Here is a 19020-nt window from a genome sequence, read left to right on the forward strand (position 1 = left end):
TGGAGGTAACTTTCTTGGATTAAAAATTAGGATAAGGATGGCGAAAGTTTTAAAGCTGGGTGATGGGCACCACAAAGAGATTATTTTCTTAATTTCATTTATAATTGTGCCAAAAAGAATAAAAAAGGAATAAACGTGATCCAGGAGGTGAACAGCTTGTACTCTGAACACTACAAAACAGCGAAGGAGCTCGAAGTCGATGCCGGCCGATGGGGACATGCTCCTGGGTTAGAGAATCCGTGCCGCTCACGGGCCCACACTCCCCTGAGCAGTCTGCACACACGATGCGGTGCCTGTCAGGGTCCCAGTAGTTGGTCCCAGAACTAGAACAAGGCCTGGTACAATTTTTGTGGCGCCGCAAAGGACTCGGAGTAGACAAGGCAGTTTTGAGGAAGAGCAGTGCCGGTGGTATCGCAGTCCCCGGTTTCAGGGTGCGGCGCGGTGCCGGCGCAGGAGTGGACACAGGTCAGCGGGACAGAGCCGGGAGCCAGAAGTGAGCCTCCAGCTGTGCGTCTGAGATCAGTAAACATCGTCTCAGTCGGTGGCAGAGGCGGTAAGAATATGCAACGGAGAAAGACGTTGTCTCTGAACAGTGGTGTGGGGAAAACCAGACCGCTTCCGTACAGCACACACAAAAATAAACTCAGAATGGACGAAAGATCCAAATGTGAGACCTGAAATCATAAAACTCCTAGAAGAAAACAAAGGCAGTCCTTTCTTTGACAACAGCCGCAGAAACCTTTTTCTTGGTATGTCTCCTCCGGCGAGGGAAACAAACAACTATGAGGAGTGCACCAGAATGAAACGCCTTATTGTCAAAGGAGCCATCAGCAGATGAACTTGCCGAATGGGAGAAGTTTCTTGGAAGGGACCTATTTGATAAGGAGTTTGTATCTAAAATATATTAAGAATTTACAGAAATGAACATCAACAAATCTGATTAAAAAATGCACAGAGGACCTGAATAGACATTTTCCCAAAAACTTGCAGGTGGCCCGAAGACCCACAAGGAGATGCTGAGCGTCACTAACCATCACAGACTTGTGTCAGAACCACGGCGTGAGAGAACCCCTCACTCAGTCAGAATGGCTAGCCTCGGGCAGACCGTTGGCAGGCACCAGCCTAAATTCCTGCAGCCACTGTGGGAAACAGTACCGCGGTCTTCAGACTGAAAATAGAAATTCCCTGTGATCTGTGACTCTGCTCTGAGTATGTGCCCGAGGAAAACAAACGCTGGTTTGAGAAGACCCATGCACGTCTATGTTTACTGCAGCATTATTTGTAGAAGCGACCCGAGTCCCCGTGGACAGCTGAGTGAGGGTGTGCGGTATCCTCGAGAGGGCCTATTACTCAGCCGTGAAGAGTAAGGTCACGCCATTGTGTAGCACGGATGGGCCTAGAGGGGGTGCAGCGGAACGACACACGTCAGAGAAAGACAAGTACTACCTTAGTCCACTTGCAGTTGGTTTCTGAGAAACGAAATAAAAAGCAAAAACAAACCCATAGAGAACAAACTGATGGTTGCCAGAGGGGGCTGGGGGATGGGCAAAGTGCCCGAGAGGAAGGAGGAGAAGGACGACTTGGTGACACGTGGATTCCCAGCTGCCCATCACTTTCTGTTCTGTTTGGAATGTTCCATGGTAAGCTGAAAACGATCCGAGGTTTCCTGGACACGAATTTTGCAATCTCCCGATCGTGTACGGCACTGCCGTTCCCAAGGCAAGGGTCAGTGCTCTCTCAGGGCCCTTGGGCGCACGTCCTGACTCTGCGCTTGCCCCTCTGGTTGGCCAGGTCTCGCCCGACCGCCGCCTCGGAGCTTGCTGTCCGCGCAGTCTCGCTTCCGGGGCTCGGAATCCGGCTGCTCCTGGACGGTCTCCTGCGTGGGAGGTGGGCGCTGGTGAGCAGTCGCAGGGCGTTGTCTGCACTGACCTGGAAGCTCGGACTTCCTTCCCTTGGCCCTTCCCTGTCGCTCCCTCTTTATCCTTTTCTGGGGGTGCCCTCCTGTCCCTCTGTGCCCTGAGTTTTCATCCCTTGACTCCCGGTAAGTATGACGTGGGCTCCCGAGTTTCCCCTCCACAGGTGGGGAGAATAGTCTGATGAGGGGACGTGGTTGCTCCCATCACCCTTGACTCACCTGACAGGAGCCCTTAAAGCCCTTCCTGGTCCCTGTGGTCCCTGCTACCTCCTGGGACTGGTCACTGAGCTCCCAGAACGGTCTCTAAGGCACGTAGGACCATATATCTGTGTGTTTTTCACAGTTTTAACCTTCCCAGTTCCTCTGCCCAGCAAGCATGGGAGTACTGGGCTGGCTCGGTGCACTAGATGTCCTCGATTCAGAATGCTCTTGAAAACCTTCCCACGCAGCTGAAAGTAGTGAGTGTCTCACGGCTGATGGTGTGGGCCCGCCGCGTTTGGAACACAAAGGGGACATCGTCTAGTTGCTGCGTCTGCTCTGAGGAAACAGCCGCAGAGAAGTCACATTTACACACGGTCACGAGTCCGGGAAGTACTAGCTGGTGGAGTAGAAACTGGGTGTTCCCTGACGGGATTTTCTTCTATCAGTGGAGTTCTGAGCGCTTGCAGGGAGCAGGGGATGGGGCTCACGTGACGGCACGCGCCGGAACATCCTGGTTTCGGGTTACTAGGCTGACTTCAGAACGCGGGGTCAGAGCACTTGCTTGGGGCAGATCTGGATGTGCGTGGTATGACTGACAGCCAGGCCTCCGTAGGCCTCAGGAGGTGGCCGGTGGTGGGGAAGGTTCCTGCTCCCAGCGGAGGTACTGTACCCCTACCCCGCAGTTTCCTCCCCTCACTGACCTGAAGCCTGGATCGAGGAGAACAGCCTGATGAATGTCTACAAGTTGCACATCCCGTGTAAGATCGAGAAGCAGAACTTGACCAGACCAGCGTCACCTTCGTTAGGTCTTCTTTCCCAAAGCCATCTGCTGTCCTGATCTCTGATGGCAAAGCCAAGCTTTCCTGTTTCGTAGTTGGCATAAATGGAACTGGTGCGCGTACACGCTCTGTGAGCGGCTGCCCTCTCTCAGCCTGTTACCTCGTGGGCTGCCGTGGGCTGTCCCCTTGGACCCGGAGACGGGGCGAGCTTTAGTTGCAGGAGCACTTTTAAAAATGGGAAGAAGAGAAATCCAAAATAAGGTAGTAGTGGTTAAATACCTCCCGTGGTTCCGTGGCCCCGGGGGCAGTGACTGGAGTGCTCCTCGTCCGCGTGGGTGAGGGCTCCGTGCGGCATCGTGGGTGGGCACGCGCACGCCTTGCATCCCGCCTTGGGCGTCCTGCTCTCTTAGCACTCCTTAGGACAGCGTCTTCCATTGAGGTCTCTCGTACGTCCTGAACCGGTGGACGTCTGTGGAATCAGAAATTTAGATGGATCTAGGCCGGCTGCCTGCCTGTCCACGGGCCCCTGTCCTTCCCCTGTGGAGTGGCCGTTTCTGAAGCGGAAGAGGCTTCTGTGGTGTTTCTCTAGTGTGTGCCTGACTGCAGAGAATTTGCAACTTGGGGGGAGAGTGTAGTTGACCTCACTTGTCATGTTCCGGTCTCCTTGGTGCCCGGGGAGGGCCTCAGCACTGGCTGCTGAGCTGAGGTGGATGGGCTGACTGCAGGGTCGTTCCTGGGCGGTGGCTCGGCCTCCGAGGGGCCTGCTCTGTGCGTGTGCCCAGTTACGTGTCGCATCCACTGTGGAAGATGATGACCAGGATGGGTGCCGTGTGGGTTTTGCACCGAGCCAGCTTGCCCTGGGTGGTCGCCGAGAGGAGGGCGTGGCGGATGGCCTGTGCGGGACGAGCCGACCCAGAGCGGCTGCTCAGCCTGCTTCCCTCTCCAGAGCGGGGACATGCGTGCTCTTCCCAGGGGTCTTCAGCTGCCTCTCACCACTCTCGTGCGCCAGCAAGCGTCACGTCTGAGGTGATCGGTCGGCCGGAGCTTTGTCTTTCAGTGTTGCCAGATGCTAAGACACGTCCTAAGCATTAAATACGCAGTGCGCGTGACGTGTTTAATTTACCGGGTGAGACGTTTAATAGATGTGTTTAAGCAAATCAACTTTATAACATATTGATGTGAGATACACAAGTATTAAACGTTTGGGGAGCTGTCTGCTCTCCTCGAGCCCTGTCCCTGTGTCTATGCTGCTTTTTCTCTGTCTGGTGACACGTGCGCCTGGCTCGGAGTCGGGTCCTTCAGGACTTGGGGCAGGAGGAGCCGGGCGGCCAGCCACCTCCCATCTCTCCCACTGTCTCAGTGAACGCCTGTGTGAAGCTTGGTTGCCTAGACCTGCCGTGGAGTAGGGGTGTGGGGGTCTCACACTGCGCCCCAGGCCTGTACCTTCCCCCTGGATTTCCCCTGTGGTTTCCGTTGGGTCCAGTCCACATAGCATCACCACGTCCCAGACCCACAGCCTGGCCGGGGCCTGTGCAGTGACTGTTCGTCCTTTCCTGACCACGTTTTGTTGTCCAGAACTAGGAATTGTTGCCGCTGGAGCCTTCTCTGCACCGTTCCTGACTGCAGCCCTGGTCTCCTGCCAGTTTCCAAGAGTCTCCTGTGCTTCCGGACTGGGGAGCGTTTCTCACTCCTCCCCCGGGAGCACCCCTGCAGTCTCGTGCCACCGTGGGAGCTGTCCTGCGCCCACCCTCCCCTCCCTCTGAGCCCCGCTCGTCCCTCCCTCCACCGTGCAGAAGGTGGAGTTGTCTGCTCTTCCCTGGCTGGATCCCCTATTGGGGGGCACAGCTTTCAGAGCCTCATGAGGAGTGGGGCTCCGTGGGCTACGGGATGTCCTTCCCCGTCCCCTGGGACCCCTGGGACCCCTGGGTGCAGGCCGACAGGGTGCGCCCCATCAGGGGGTGAGTGGGCCTGCCTGTGGCCCCTCCTTGGCTCCTCCCACCCAGAGATGAGGCTTTCCCTGGGGGCAGTGTTTGCTTTACTCCTCTTGGTAGTTCGCAGTGGCGAGCCTCTGCAGAACCGAGGCTGGGATAGATGGAAGTAGAAACTCTACCCCGTCTGCCTCCCTCTTCCCACCTTTCAGAGATGGGCACATGTGCTTAATCTTCGAGGACAAAATGCAGATGGAAAGGAGATACCATTTCTTGCCAGCAGTTGGGCGCGAGTAAAAACGCCGCGGTATGCCGCGCCGGCGGGCGTGCGGAGAGAGCGCCGGCCCTTCGGTGCGTTGGTGGGAGTGCCGCGGCTGTGAGCGGGGCCTGCGGAGGGCAGCTTAGAGATCGGTGCTGAAATTGAGTGTGTCATACATGCTTTCTGACCCGAATTTAATGTGTAGGCTTATTCAGAGGTGTGTGCAGAGATGTGCAGAGAGTTTCAACAGAGCCTTGTTGCGCGGGAGAAAAACCGGAGAGACGGCCTTCAGTCCGGTAATGGAGAGTGAGTTGGTGGCACAGCCGTACGGTTAGTTACGTGGTTCGTTAAGACTGAAGTGATTCTAGTGCTAGAAGTGACCACACTCTTAACTCAGGGGGCTGTACAGACGCTCCGTGTGCTTTGATGTCAGTGTACGTGTGAAAGTGTGCAGTGTGGACACAGGCCTAACCGTGGCAGAATAAAGCCTTTCAGGCATGAAGAGGGCTTCCTCCGGGACGGGAGCCGGTGCTGGAGGTCAGGGCACTGGAGCAGGTCCCCAACCTGTTTGTGTGCTTGGACAGTTTTTCTGCTCTTGGCACAGGGCATTCCAGTCAAACATCATCTACTTTGATGTGAAGTAGACGCCATGAAGTTTTTCTCCCCCTTCTTCCCTTTCAGGACATGACCGACAATAGCCACAGCCAGCTGGTTGTGAGAGCCAAGTTCAACTTCCAGCAGACCAACGAAGACGAGCTCTCCTTCGCCAAGGGAGATGTCATCCATGTCACGCGGGTGGAGGAAGGCGGCTGGTGGGAGGGCACGCACAACGGCAGGACCGGCTGGTTTCCTAGCAACTACGTGCGGGAGGTCAAGCCGAGCGGTGAGTGCGGCGCTGGCGGAGGGGCTGCTGCCTCTCCTCGGGGCGGGAGGCAGGCAGAGGGGCGGGCGCTGCATGGGGGGGGGGGGGGCTTCTCTCCGGGTGAACTTGGGGAGATGGCCCTGGGCAGAGGAGTCACGCTCTTGCCCACTGCTTCTTCCAGCCGCCTTGGGGTACTGGCATGAAGGGTCCATCCTTAGAGCAGCATTTCATTCAGTCCTTATAATCCATTAAAAATAAGGACTTGGGGTTTGCCGTGTCACAGAGGCTGTTCATTTGTATCACTACGGGTGCTTTCGGCAATGAGGTATGATTTGTTTTTCTTCGTAGGGTCTTTTAAAATGCATCACTTAGTTTATGTTTCCTGTAATCAACTTCATTGACTTCTAAAAATTTATTCAGAGGCTGATGCTATTTGAAAGGGCGTAGTAGCGGTTGCACTTCCTTCATTTCTGCTGTGGGATTCTTGAGGAGTTAGAGGTTCTGAGGCCTCAGGCCGAGCCTTCTGTCAGAGGGGTGTGGCCGTGACAGTCTGTGTGCCCAGCCGTGTCCTCTGCGTGTGCGGTCTTGCTTGGGGCTGTGCCGGGACAGCGGCTGTCCTTCGGAGCGCGTGTCTCTTCGTGGCACAGCTCGGGGTCCCGCGTGCGCCGTGTACAGGACTGCCGGCTTCATGGGTGCAGCCGCGGAGGTATTGGGCACACGGGTGACCACACGCACTTTGGGCCTGGGGGAGCCGACCCCGTGGTGCAGCCCCAAATGTCTGTAGCTCTGACACCCAGAAGCTTACTGTGGCAGCCCGCCGCTGAGCAGACGCCTTACTGGGGCGGCGAACAGTGGGCAGGCATGTGTTTCGTGGGTTCCCCGGTGCTGTCTCCTTACAGTAAAGTCAAGAGGCCTTGCTGAAAGAGCAGACGACCCCGCGCACTTGTAGTCCTGCCGCGTGTGGGAAAGCGTCCGCGCCGAAGGGCCCTGCCCTTCCAGCCTCGCTGTCCCAGGCCCGCTGTGTGCAGCCCTCGGGCCGCTGTGAGCGTGGCACCGAGTGCCCCCCCCAGCCCTTCTGACACCAGCTGGGTGGTGTCCCCGCGGCTCGGTGACCTCACTGGTAATTTGCTGGGCATAAGAGCGCTGGGGGCATCTTTCGTTCCCGTACTTGGCCTTTGAGCGTGTTTCCTGACCCTAAGCCTCAGGGCCCTGCTCATTTCCTGAGTCCCGAACCAGGCGGCAGACCAATGTTTTTCTCTGTTTCAAGACCACGTTTCGCTTGTCCATTCATTGGTTGCTGGACATTTGTTTTTTTCCCACCTTTTGCTATTGTCAGTAGTGCTGTTGTGAACCTGGGTGGGATCTGCTTCAGTCCTGTCCGTCCTCTCGGCCGTGTGCCTTGGGGTGCAGTTGGCTCTGGGTGCCCGTGAGACCCTGACGAGCCGCCTTGCTGCTCCCCCCGGCAGTGCACGATGGTTCCAGTTTCTCCACGTCCTTGACCACACTTTCTGTTTTGGAATAGCAGTTATCGGGTGTGAAAGGGTACTTCACCGTTGCCATTTTCCTCTAGTTGATAACAAAGACAATATCTTTACTGCAATAAAGGTCACAGTAAATAGTGTCTTTGTTGCTTTTTTTTTTTTGGTTATCGTGTGAAGTGCTGTCATTGTGGCCTCATTCCATCCCCACCACGACCCCCAAAGCTGTTGGGATACTTAGGTTCTGGGCCCAGATCTTCCTAATCCACGCAGGTGTGTAGCCAGCTGTGCCCGCAGCACTGGTGTCGGGCTGACTGGGGTGGAAACGTCGCCTTAGTCTCACAGACTCAGCTGCTGGGCTGGGCCTGCCAGTAGTCCCTCGTCAGGCCCCGGGAAGAAAGCCCAGCTCCCAGCCAGTCCTGCAGTCTGATGGCCTCCTGGGGGCCAAGAGTGCTGCCCTGGGCCATTCCCAGGAGGATGCTGGAGTTGGGGAAGGGTGAGGGGAGGGTAAGGTGGTCTTTGCCTTTACCAGTGAGGGCCAGGGGGCCACAGAGCTGGTGCTGGGGCAGCCATCACTGTGGAGCCCGGCTTGGCCCATCTCTGTTGAACGTGGGCCTTGAATTCTGCTGTGAGTGACTCATTTATTTTCTATTTATTAATTTTTAAAGATTCTGTTTATCTGAGAGAGAGAGCGAGCAGGGGCAGGTGGGAGAGGGAGAAGCAGACTCCCTGCTGAGTGTGGAGTCTGATGTGCGACTCGATCCCAGGACCCTGAGATCGTGACCTGAGCCAAAGGAAGGCGGCTGCTTCGCCGACTGAGCCACCTGGGTGTTCCACGAATGACTCATTTTATTTATTTATTTATTTATATTTATTTATTTAAGAAGATTTTATTTATTTGACAGAGATTACAAGTAGGCAGAGAGGCAGGCAGAGAGAGAGGAGGAAGCAGGCTCCCTGCTGAGCAGAGAGCCCGATGCGGGACTCGATCCCAGGACCCTGAGATCATGACCTGAGCCGAAGGCAGAGGCTTAACCCACTGAGCCACCCAGGCGCCCCATGAATGATTCATTTTAATGGGAATCTTGGGTTGACCTTGAGTTGCCGCAGGCAAAATGCAGGCGGAATTTTCCTTGTCAGGTATTCCTCTCCTCGTGGAGTTTTGAGTCACCCTTTGACAGTTATGTGGAAAAGATAGTCCGTGAGTCTCAAAGTCCTCTTCCGGTGGCGTTTGGGAGTTGTGTCCCCAAGGACGTGGGCATGCGTGGTGTTGCTCCTGGTGGTCCGTGGTTTCACCACGCCCTCGTGAAGTCTGGTGGTGCCGCACCAGGCCTTGTTCCGGGGGGTGTGGGGCCAGACGGCTGGTGGGGACGAACGCCGCGCTGAGAATAACTAGCTGTTACGTGGGGGGCGGGGACGGGGGGGAGTTGACTTAAGGAAAAAAAGTATTTAGAAGGGGCACCTGGCTGGCTCAGTCAGTGCAGCGTGTGGCTCTTGGTCTCGGGGTCGTGCATTTGAGCCCCCACATTGGATGCAGAGATTATTTCAAAATCTTTAAAAAAGAAAGCCGTTACGTGTCTTGGTTGACTTACGTCAGGGTGACTGCATGCTGTTCCACCAGTTTTTACATCTTACCCCGTGTTTCTCTGTGCACGCCCATGAGAGACCCTTTTAAACACGTCACCACATTGGGTCACACGGAATCCCAGGTTTTTGTACTGGACGGAGACAAGTAACATTGGAAAATTTCCTCTTTTTCTGTTTAAAGTGTAAAGAGCATGTTTGCTCCAACTGGTGACCCATCATGCTAAGTGTTCTTTAGCTGACAGTCGGGCTGAAGGGATAACCTCGCGCGCCGCGTTCACGGGTTATCTGAGTACATTCTAGGGAAACTTCCCCTGTGTGAGTTTAGATGTGGGCATTTAAGACAGACAGGAAATTCTGTTTTTACGCTATCGCTTCACAGCAGTGGAGAACTCGAGAGCCACAATGGCCTGCTGGTATTGTCGTTCCTCAGTGATTCCTGTGACTTTCTGATTCTGGACAAGTGTTCCTTCTTGGAAGGATGTGTTTTAGATAAGCATTGTAATTCACAGTGTAATTCTTCACTTTCCGTAAACAAAACGTGCTAGATCTGTCAATCACGTAGGATCATTTCCTTGTAAAACAAAAATGTGGACATCCTTTAAATTGTGAGTTTCTGCTGGTTACAGTTCTGATTCATGAATCGTGTTCTTGAATAAACACACCCACAGTCAGCCTCTCAGTGGCCCTTTCTGGGCTGCCTCTAGGTAAGTGCTCGAGGATGTCTACTTCATCTATCGCGCTTCTTGGAAGTGTAAGTGGCCGTGAGCGTTTGGCCTCGTAGCTGCAGGCTGTAGCCGTCCTGGGGGGCTTCACCTGTGTAGGCGTGTGCCCTTGACCTGTGTGTACCTTCTTGTTTCAAATAACCTTCCCTGAAGACTGCTGTCCCCCGAGAGTCTGCAGAAGGGCATTTCCATAGCTTGCTGTGAGTGTGGCACGTACCCGTTACTAACATTGACTTTCCATGCGTATTGTTTTGATATGTAAAAAACATGGAATTCTGCCTTTCGTACACACAAGGGGTATGTTTTATGCACGTTCAGTGAAGAATTTCTTAAATTGGAGACCGAAGGAGAGAAGCGACAAGGCGGGCGGTCCTGGGGGAGAGGGCGCTGCTGGCTGCTGCTCTTGAGTCCGTCTGCCGGTAGCTGACCTCCCTGCAGGTCATGCACCCCTGGGCTGGGGGGGTCATGGTTCCTTTTGACATCAAAAAGTGACCCAAAACGCAAACTGGGTTTAATTTTGTTGTGGAAAAACCGTGTTATGGATATAATCTGCAGGGAAGGGATCAGAGGTGACGAGTGTACTTTTGTGTTGCTGGAAGTGTGTGTGCGCGTGCGATGTCAGGGTTCCGCGGGCCTGCGGGGTAAGGCTGCTCTGCGGGGGAGGCCTGGCTGCCGTTTCTTCCAGGTGGAGAGGTGATAACAGGCGGGAGAGTTACCCCATGTAAGATTTTACCTCTGACGCACGTGTGGGGAAGCTGGCCGGACACACGGAGGGTCTGGGACACGGGGTGTGGCGCCTTCTCGGGACGTGGGAGTGAGCGTTGCTGCAGGCGAGCGAGCGTGCACGGCCCCAGACAGCTGTGTCGGCAGGTGCCGTAGGGCGTGTTCTGTGCGAGGCTGTGGCCGTGTCCCGCGCCTGTCGAACATGCTGTTCCAAGGACATGTCCCCTAGGGAGCTGACGTTCAGTAGTTTGGGGCTCCGAGCTGACGGTCCTCCAGTATTAAGGATGTTCTTTTAAAGTTCTGTGTGTGCTTATCGACACAGTCGGGTGGTGGGAGCCTGTGAAGACCAAGCAAGGAGGACATCCCCGGGGATGGAAGCGGAGTTCCGGCTCCCCCTGCCTCCGCATCCAGCCCACAGCCCCTCTGCAGCCCCCCTGCGGCCCCCTGCAGCACACATGGGGCTTCTGTGCACGGACGTGCGTCCGGGAGACGCGCATCCTGGGCGCCTCGTCTTCCTTCCCTCCCCGCGTAAGCCTGGACATTCCGTTTTCTTCTCCCGTTGCTTCCCTTCATCGGTAATGTTGACCGTAAACTCGGGGGGTGCTTGGCTGTGACCCACTGTGTAGCACAAGCTCCCACCTTGGCCTTTCCCACCCGTCCGCTCTGTGCTCGGTTCCGCGACCACAGGCACTGCCCAGGCAGCACACGCTCTGTTGTGGGAACTAGGAGAGTAACAGTGAGAAAACCTAGTGTCCTTCCAGAGATCATGAAGCTTGCCTGTGGCTCCCTGAATAGAAAATGAGGTGGAGTGGACAGGTGAGAAGGGGAATGTCCCTTGGGCATTCTGCTGCCATTAAATAAAAGGCTGAGAGGTGGAATGGGGCGTGCTGCGTAGACCTTACCAGGTTCCCTGGGTTCGGTAAGCCGGCTCAGAAAATCACTGCTGGCGGGCTGGAGAGTAGCGAACTCCGACAGCAACTGGCATGAGAGGGTAGGAGCCCCTGTTTTGTCCACTGTGGCAGTGGCCTGATGGTTGGGTTTGAAAGTCCGAGTCTGACAGACACCGTGAAGTATTGATGGTAAGTTGCTAGTATCTGGGATCCCCTGCATGATGCTTCTAGAAAAGGAGGCGGGATCTCAGGGTTAACTGCTGAAGCTACGGAAGAGCTGGTTACAGACCTGGCTTTGGGGTTCATGGGGGTGGTTCGCGGGGGTGTACCCTGGCTTGCGGAAGTGTCCCTACAGAGGGGGCACCATTGGCCTCCTGAGGGGCTCCCGGAGTTTCTGTGGCCCCAGGCAGATCCTGGTGGGCCTCTGGGGCCTGGTGTGGATTCGGGCCTCCTCCCGCGGCTGGGGTTAGGCTCCGGGTTTTGATCTCTCCCGTGCCCGAGTAGCCAGCCCACGGCCTTGCTGGTTCTCTGGGTCGGTGGGCAGGGGCTTTAGGCTTCTCTTGCTCAGCCTGAAGGGTCAGCAAGAGGTCCCCCAACCTCAGTCCCCAGGGGCCTTCCCTGTCTGTGCCACTAGGGATTCCCCACCCCCTTTTCTGGTTTAGCACATTTATGTTTCAGTTTTCTTGTTTTTGGTGTTTTTAGTCTATTGCAAGAAGGGGAAGATCTGCATCCTCTGGCCCCTGGCAGGGCAGCATGAAATCATGTCCTCGTGGCTTCTCTGCCGTTCAGTCACAGTGGACCGTGTCCGTGCTTAGCGCTCAGGTGCGCCCCAGATGGGATGTTGGTGTTTTTTTGTTTTTGTTTTCTTTTTCTTTTCTTTCTTTTTTTTTTTTTTAAGGATACTGGGAAGGCTGAGTATTTTCTAAAGTTTCTTGTGCACATTTTTTGTTAGATTGGCCGTGACTTCTTGTCTGGTACATCACACTTCAATGTGTGTAGGTCTTGTTGTCCTTATGTTTTAGGGATGTGGGGGTAGGGAGAGAGTGCCAGAAGGCTCCCTAAGGCTGCTCAGGAGTTCTCTGGTAAACCTGGGAACCTAGGCCGCTGCCGCTCTGCTGTGAGGAAGTGTCCCCTCCGGGCATGGCTGTTCTAGACACTGGGATGCGTGTGGGGCAGGCCCTCGTGTGGCTGTTGGCGGGGACCCTGCCGAGCCCTTGGCCTCCGCCTTGTGCCGCTGGCGGATCGGGGCAGCAGTGTCCTGCCAGCTGGGGGCGTCGGTGTCGCGGCAGGGCGGCTTGCTTACAGGGCACCGCAGGCCCTTCCTTACCTCAGGGCCCTCCGTCGGGAATGGCACACGGATTTGCGGGAGATGTTCGCAAGCCCTCCCATCCAGCTAGGTGCCGCGCAGCACCCGGCAAAGCTGTGGGCTCCCTTGGGAAAGGGAGAAAGACCAGTGTTTCCACTCTGCCTGCGTTGTCTGGCTCTCTGCTGTTCTCTGTGTGTTTTTATATAATGGTAGGGCCTGAAACTTTTATTTTTTAATTTTTTTAAAAGATTTTATTTATTTATTTGACAGCACAAGCAGGCAGAGAGGCAGAGAGAGAGAGAGGGGGAAGCAGGCCCCCTGCTGAGCAGAGAGCCCGATGCGGGGCTCGATCCCAGGACCCTGAGATCATGACCTGGGCCGAAGGCAGAGGCTTCACCCACTGAGCCACCCAGGCGCCCATGAAACTTCTTTTAAAGAAACTTCCTTGTAGTTGTCCGAGCGCGTGCGTCGAATACTGTTGCCTGTGGGGTCGCGAGGTGTGTCTGAAGTGAAGTGAGGCAGTTGGCAAGTGATTGGCTCTCACGGTCGAAGGCGCCTCAAGGCAGCAGCACGTGTGTTGGGAATTGTGGTCTCCGTGGCTGCCGTTCAGGCACCAGTGCGCTCCCCTTACTTCCGTTGGTGCTCGTCCCCTAGAGTACGGTTTGGAAGATGAGGAGGCATCGTCAGGGAGAGCCGAGCCGGTTTTGTCTGTAGTTCCGCACCGGGCTGCAGACGCGCGGTGGGGAAGGAGGGTGCGGTCGTAGAACGGATGCGCCGGCCCTCGGGCTTCGGAAGGGATTCTTCTCTCCCGGAGTCTCTTCCGTCCTGTGGGCAGACGGCTGAATTCTTTCAACTGGGGCACCACCGTTCGGTTTTTCGGTTTCAGCCCTTTGGAAGACCTTGACAGTGCAGCGTTGAAGGAAGGCTTCGGTGCACAGTTGTGCAGGAAGGGGGGGCCCACAGCGTGTGTGCGTGTTCGGCTTTTGGGGTTTCTTTCGCTAGGAAGACAATGGCAGCACTGGACAGACGGTTCGAATTCGGGGCGCGGGGCTTGCGGAGCGTTGGCGGAAGTGCAGGGAGATGGCGCACGGGCCGCTGGAAGGTTGCTGAGCACAGCCCCCCCGGGCCAGAGCGCGGATTTATGCAGGGGAGGTGGGTGGGCACCGTACGGACGACCTCTCTTAGGACACGCCGCTCAGGATTTCTCCTCGCCCTTGCTCCCTGCCGGCCCCCGGAGCCTGGAGGAGGAACGGTGGGCGACGCGCACCATCCCCCCGAGGGCCGTGTTGTCAGTCAGCAGACGCTGCTCTGATAGCTGTCGGGCCGCGTAAAGCTGGGCCACGCACGACGCTCGCCTCCCTGCCGTCCTCAGGAGTGCGATCACCGTCCTCTCCGGGGCAGACGTTCTTAATTAAGGCTTCCGGGTGTCTTGTCTGCTGTCCCTGCTGGGCGTGGCTCTCCTTTGCTTATCGCTTGGAGGCAGATCCCACCTGTTCAGAGACACCCGCGTTCTGAGTGCTCCGGAGTCTGCAGGGATAGTCCAGACTGGGGGGTCGCCGCCTTCGTCTCTATTCTGTGCCCCTAGTATTTTGTCTTCACGACGCTCCTGAGTTGTGGGTGTGGCTCTGCGGGTGTTCTTTGACCTGCTGCCAGCAGTGAGCGCGGTCTGTCAGATGTCGAGTCTGGATGGGGTGTATGGGGTGAGCGACGGATGGGGCGGGGAGACGCTGGCTCCTGACCTCAGCTGAGCACGAGGGGGAGAGACGTGGGTCTCTGTTCGGCTTCCCTTTTTGGTGGGTCGTTTCAGCAGCGGCTCCCGGACCCGTCGCTCTGGGCTGCGTGGGGCTGGCGTGTTTGGGGGTCTCGAGTGCCGGTCAGTAAAATGTGTTACGTTTTCATTTCAGAAAAGCCTGTGTCACCCAAGTCAGGAGCGCTGAAGAGCCCTCCCAAAGGATTTGACACGACTGCCATTAACAAAAGCTATTACAATGTGGTGAGTAATTGCAAAACCTGTTTTAAGAATAACTTGTTATTTTTGAGTGTGTCCACCAGTCTGTGACGAGGCATGCAGGTGAACCGTACGGCACGAGGGAGGGCGTAAAAATGGCCTGTGACCGGCCACAGTCACAACCACCTAATGTTCTGCCGTCTTCTCTTCTCATCTCTCTTTTGTAATCATCTGTTTTTGTTTCAATATTTATGTAGAATTGTGCCATTTTTGTCACATACTGTAGGATTCCCTTCTCCCATTTCCAGTCTTCCAAGAGGAGATTGTGGAAAGGCTCACGATGTGGTTTAAAGCCATTACAGGCATCAGGGGGCGTTTTACTTGTGTTAGACGGGAGTGTGAGCACTGGAGGTCCGTTACCGTGTGCGCTGGCGGGTCCCCTTGCGGAGTCTTTCCTGGGGTTGCTGTGCACATCCGTCAGCCGGTGCGGAGTCTTAGGAGAGGGTCTCCACGTACGTAGGGTGAGTGTTTCAGAGTCTGAAGCTGCATTTGGAGCTTAGCAGTTTGTGAAGTCTAGTCGAGTCCTTCCTGGCCCCTCAGCCGTGCCGTGGGCTGCAGAGATAGGAAGTGCTCCTGTTTATTTGACAACCCTTTGAACTGTGGCATAGATCGGTGTGCCAGGCCAGCGAAGTGAACTTTGTCACTGCGGATCAGTCTTACCCCGTGGAAAGTCTGCATCTGGGGTTTCTTCCCCGCGCCAAGTCTTCCAGAGAAAGTGTCCTGCCCGGGGCTGTCCCTCCAAGGGCTCGGTCCCTCTGGGCTGGTGCTGCTGCGAGCGGTCCTGAGGGGCTCGGTGTCGGTGCGGCTGGCGGGGAGGCCGAGGACACGGGAGGCTGGGCCTTGAGTCCACATCCCCGGCGCACTGAGCGCGCTGTCCGTGGGCCGCGGACCTCACTGGGCGCCATGAGCTCCGGACGGTCGGTTGTCGGAACGTGCATCGGTTCGTAGCTGCTCCGCATGGGCCTGGCGGGGGCAGCGGCTTGTAGCCGTGGGCAGAGGTGCAGCAGGGCGTCTCCCCGCTTCTCACCCGTGGGTGCGGTTCGTGGCTTCTTCTCCCTGCCCCCACCCTCGTGTCTGCGCTGCCTCTGCCTGGTTTCCCTTCCGTGCTTCTCAGTCCGCAGCCTTCGTGCGATGCCCTGGCCATCTCAGGTTGGTTCCTTCCCGTTGGCCGAAGCCAGGCTCCTCTACTGAGCAGCCCTTCCCTTGAGTCTCAGCCTCTGCTTCTCGCACTTCAGTTTTTCTCCCAGTGTTCCCTGCTCCCGCTGAGCACGGGCTGCCACGCCGCCTCTGCGCCGATGGAGCGCCAGGCCTCCCCGGCACAGCCCGTACCCCGACTCGGGGGGCGCCCACCTTTCCCGGTCACGCTCTGCCCTCCACCGTACTCTTTGGTTCTTTGTTGGCTGTTTGTTCCGGGAACGGGGCTCTGCGGAGAGCATTGGTTTTCCGCGTGTGTTGTGCTCCGTGCGTGGCTCTGTGCACAAGGCCACGGTAAGAGTCATCTTGTGGCTCTTCGGGGTTTCACAGGACGAGGACTGTGGTGCTGCTTTTTCCTCTTGTGTTCGTATGTGGGACGTTGGTTTCTTTCCAGGGAAGGCTTCCTGTGGCGAGTACCAGTCCTCCCGCGCCGTGGTGCTCTGAAGGTTGGCTCTGTGACTGCTGCTCCTGTGTGATGGTCGAGACAAGCCCAAAACCTGGGGGTACAAAGTGATTCTGGGGGACTTAAGACTGTCACGGGACATTCGTCCTGTTTCCTCTTCATGGGACTCCCGCTGCGCACGTGGTCAGTGCACTGGTGTCCGCCAGCTCTCTGAGGTGCTCTTAATGTTTCTTCGTTTCTCTCTGTCCTTCAGACCGAATAATCTCTACCGTCCTTTTTGTTGGCCGTTCTTCCACATTTCAAATCTAATGTTGAGCTCCTCTAGTGAATTTTTCACTTTATCACACCTTTCAGTTCATCATTTTCCATTTGCATTTGTTCAAATTTTCCATTTTTTAAAAAAGACTTATTTATAGTGAGTGCGCAAGTCCGTGGAGGGGAGGGGCAGAGGGAGAGCGAGAACTGGAAGCAGACCCTGCTGAGTGTGGAGCTGGACACGGGGGGCTTGATCTCATGACCCTGAGACCACGACCTGAGCTGAAATCAAGAGCTGGACTCTTAACTGGCTGTGCCCCCCCAAGCGCCCCGACGTGGTTATTTTTATAGTCGGCCTCAGACTGTAGCCCTTGTTTGACTTGAGTCCTCGTTGGACTTGACTCTTTGAGAGCAGGGCTAGGCTCGCAGTAAAGTCGGGAGGATGATGGCGATCCCGCGGGCCTCCTGCCTCCAGATGTGCACGGCTTCCCCCGTGCTCAGCATCTCCGGCGGCCTGATGGCGCTCCTTTTAGTGTAGGACAGTAACTCACTGTCTGGATGGACCGGTTCATCCATCACCTGCTGGAGGACATGGCACCTGCTTCCACGTGCCGGGAGCTATGAGTAAAGATGCTGCAAACCTGCGCGTGCTGGTTTTTGTGTGCACGTGTTTTCTGCTCCTTTGGGTAAAAACCAAGGAGGGCTGTTGTTGGGTCGTGTGGTGAGAGCATGCTCCATTCTGGAAGACGCTGTCACACTGTCCTCTGGTGGAGGACTCCCGTGGGCTGTCTTCACTGTGTCTGGTGCCGTCCGTGGTTGGGGTTTTGCTGAGGTACTAGGTGGGCGTGCTGTCTCCTTGTTGGTGACAAAGGACGGGAGCATCTTTTCATGTGCTGGTTTGCCATTTGTGTGTTTTCTCTTGTAGGGTTTCTGTTCAGTTTTCTGTCCATTGTACAGTTGGGCTCTCTTGCTGAGTTGTACGAGTTCTTTGTGTTTTGGAGAACAGTCTTTTACCAGATGTGTCACTTTCCCCCAGAGCCCCTCTGATTGCAGTTTGAGGACAGCGGGCACCGGTGTCGCTTTTGTGGCGTTTATCCTGCTTGGTGTGTTCTGTGTTTCCTGGGATCTTTGGCTTTGGTGTGTGACGCTGATTAGGGGGAATTCTCAGTCACCACTGTTCAGTCTTAATGTTCCTGCTCCTCCCGCAGTCCCGTTATGTGTGTGTCGCACCCGCTGCTGTCCCACAGTTCTTGCACGTTCTCTTGTGTTTTCCTGTGTCTTTTTGGTCTTCAAGGATTCCATTAGGAGCTGGAGCGCCTGGTTCTTCGGCGCGTCTTGTCTGCTCACAAGACGGTCACACGTGTCCTTCCTTCCTGTTGGTGTTTATCGGTGTGCGGTCCTTATGCTTTCCGTCTCTTCGCCAGCTTCTCTTGCATGTGGCCTGCTTTATCCACTAGCGCCCTTAGCGTATTAATCGTCGTGATTTTCAGTCCCTGCTGGGACTGTTCCCGCATCTCCATTGGAAGCCCAGGGGCATTTTCCTCGGATATTTTGGGAACGTGGCGAAACCCCTGGACGTAAATTCCCCAGCGTTGTGGGGGCCGCTACAGCTGGGTCTCCTTGGAGTTGTTACCGCTCAGCTTGTCCGCCCTGAGCCTCCAGCCATCTGTCAGTTCTGGTTCCTGTTTTCCAACCCAGTTGTCGCTCCCAGGCTGGTTTCTGCTGAGGCCCTGGGCCCCAGTGAGTAGGACTCTCAGTGTTTGCCTGTCGGCCTCGCCAGTCTTGGGTTTGGGGGTTTGCCTTGTGTCCTGTCCTCTCTCCCATAGGGATCCAAGACACGGTGATGTTTTCAGTCTGTTCATCTTTTTTACGTGGTAGGATGGAGTGATGATTTCCACCCAGAAATGGGCAGACTGGGAAGTCCCTGTGCGAACACACGGAGAGCAGCTGTAAGGCAGCCTTTTCGGGCTGTGCCCAGCGTTGGGGCCCCTCAGCCTATTTCCTTGCAATGCCTGGCTTCCGTGCATGGGTCACATTCTTGGTTCTTTGTGAATCTCGTGCATTTTCACTAAAAAATTGGACACTTTAGATTTTAGTAATTCTGGATTCTGAGTTCTACTCCCAGGATTGGTTGTTACTTTTGTTTGCTGACGGACTTTGACTAAGTCTGCAGCGCGTCCCCCTGCGGGTACTGAAGGTTCTTTCTGTTAGCGCTTGGCCTCTTAGTGCTCATCTTCAGAGCCGTAGAGCTGAGTATGTGGCCCAGGGTGCTCAGAGGTTGTGCTGGACAGCCTTCCGCTCTCTGCCAGCGGGTCTGGATGTGGTCGACGAGCATGCTGGGCGGACAGGAGGCTTTTTAGGACCTAAAAGCAATGAATGAAAACAGAAAATACCAAAATTGATTAGGCTTCATAAAAGTTCAATAAATTCTTTGCCTTCGAACAGTGGAAGCCAAATTACAAGTTAATTGGAACATCTGTAGCAGTTACAGCAACACAAGGTTATTCTTG

General features: G+C 55.6%; 1 protein-coding gene across 4 annotated transcripts in view; it reads left to right on the top strand.

Annotated features, from left to right (window-relative positions):
- Positions 1–19020, top strand: part of LOC111146897 (Rho guanine nucleotide exchange factor 7) — a 122435-nt gene that overhangs the window by 59516 nt on the left and 43899 nt on the right. For all 4 annotated transcript variants that reach the window (XM_022502626.1, XM_022502627.1, XM_022502630.1 and 1 more), the window contains 2 exons: positions 5764–5965; positions 14555–14643. In XM_022502626.1, the coding sequence (XP_022358334.1) occupies positions 5764–5965; positions 14555–14643 (291 nt within the window). The remainder of the gene's footprint in view (positions 1–5763; positions 5966–14554; positions 14644–19020) is intronic.

The sequence above is a fragment of the Enhydra lutris genome, unplaced genomic scaffold (assembly GCF_002288905.1).
Source record: "Enhydra lutris kenyoni isolate GAN:26980312 unplaced genomic scaffold, ASM228890v2 scaffoldscaffold15, whole genome shotgun sequence".
Taxonomy (NCBI): Eukaryota; Metazoa; Chordata; class Mammalia; order Carnivora; family Mustelidae; genus Enhydra; species Enhydra lutris.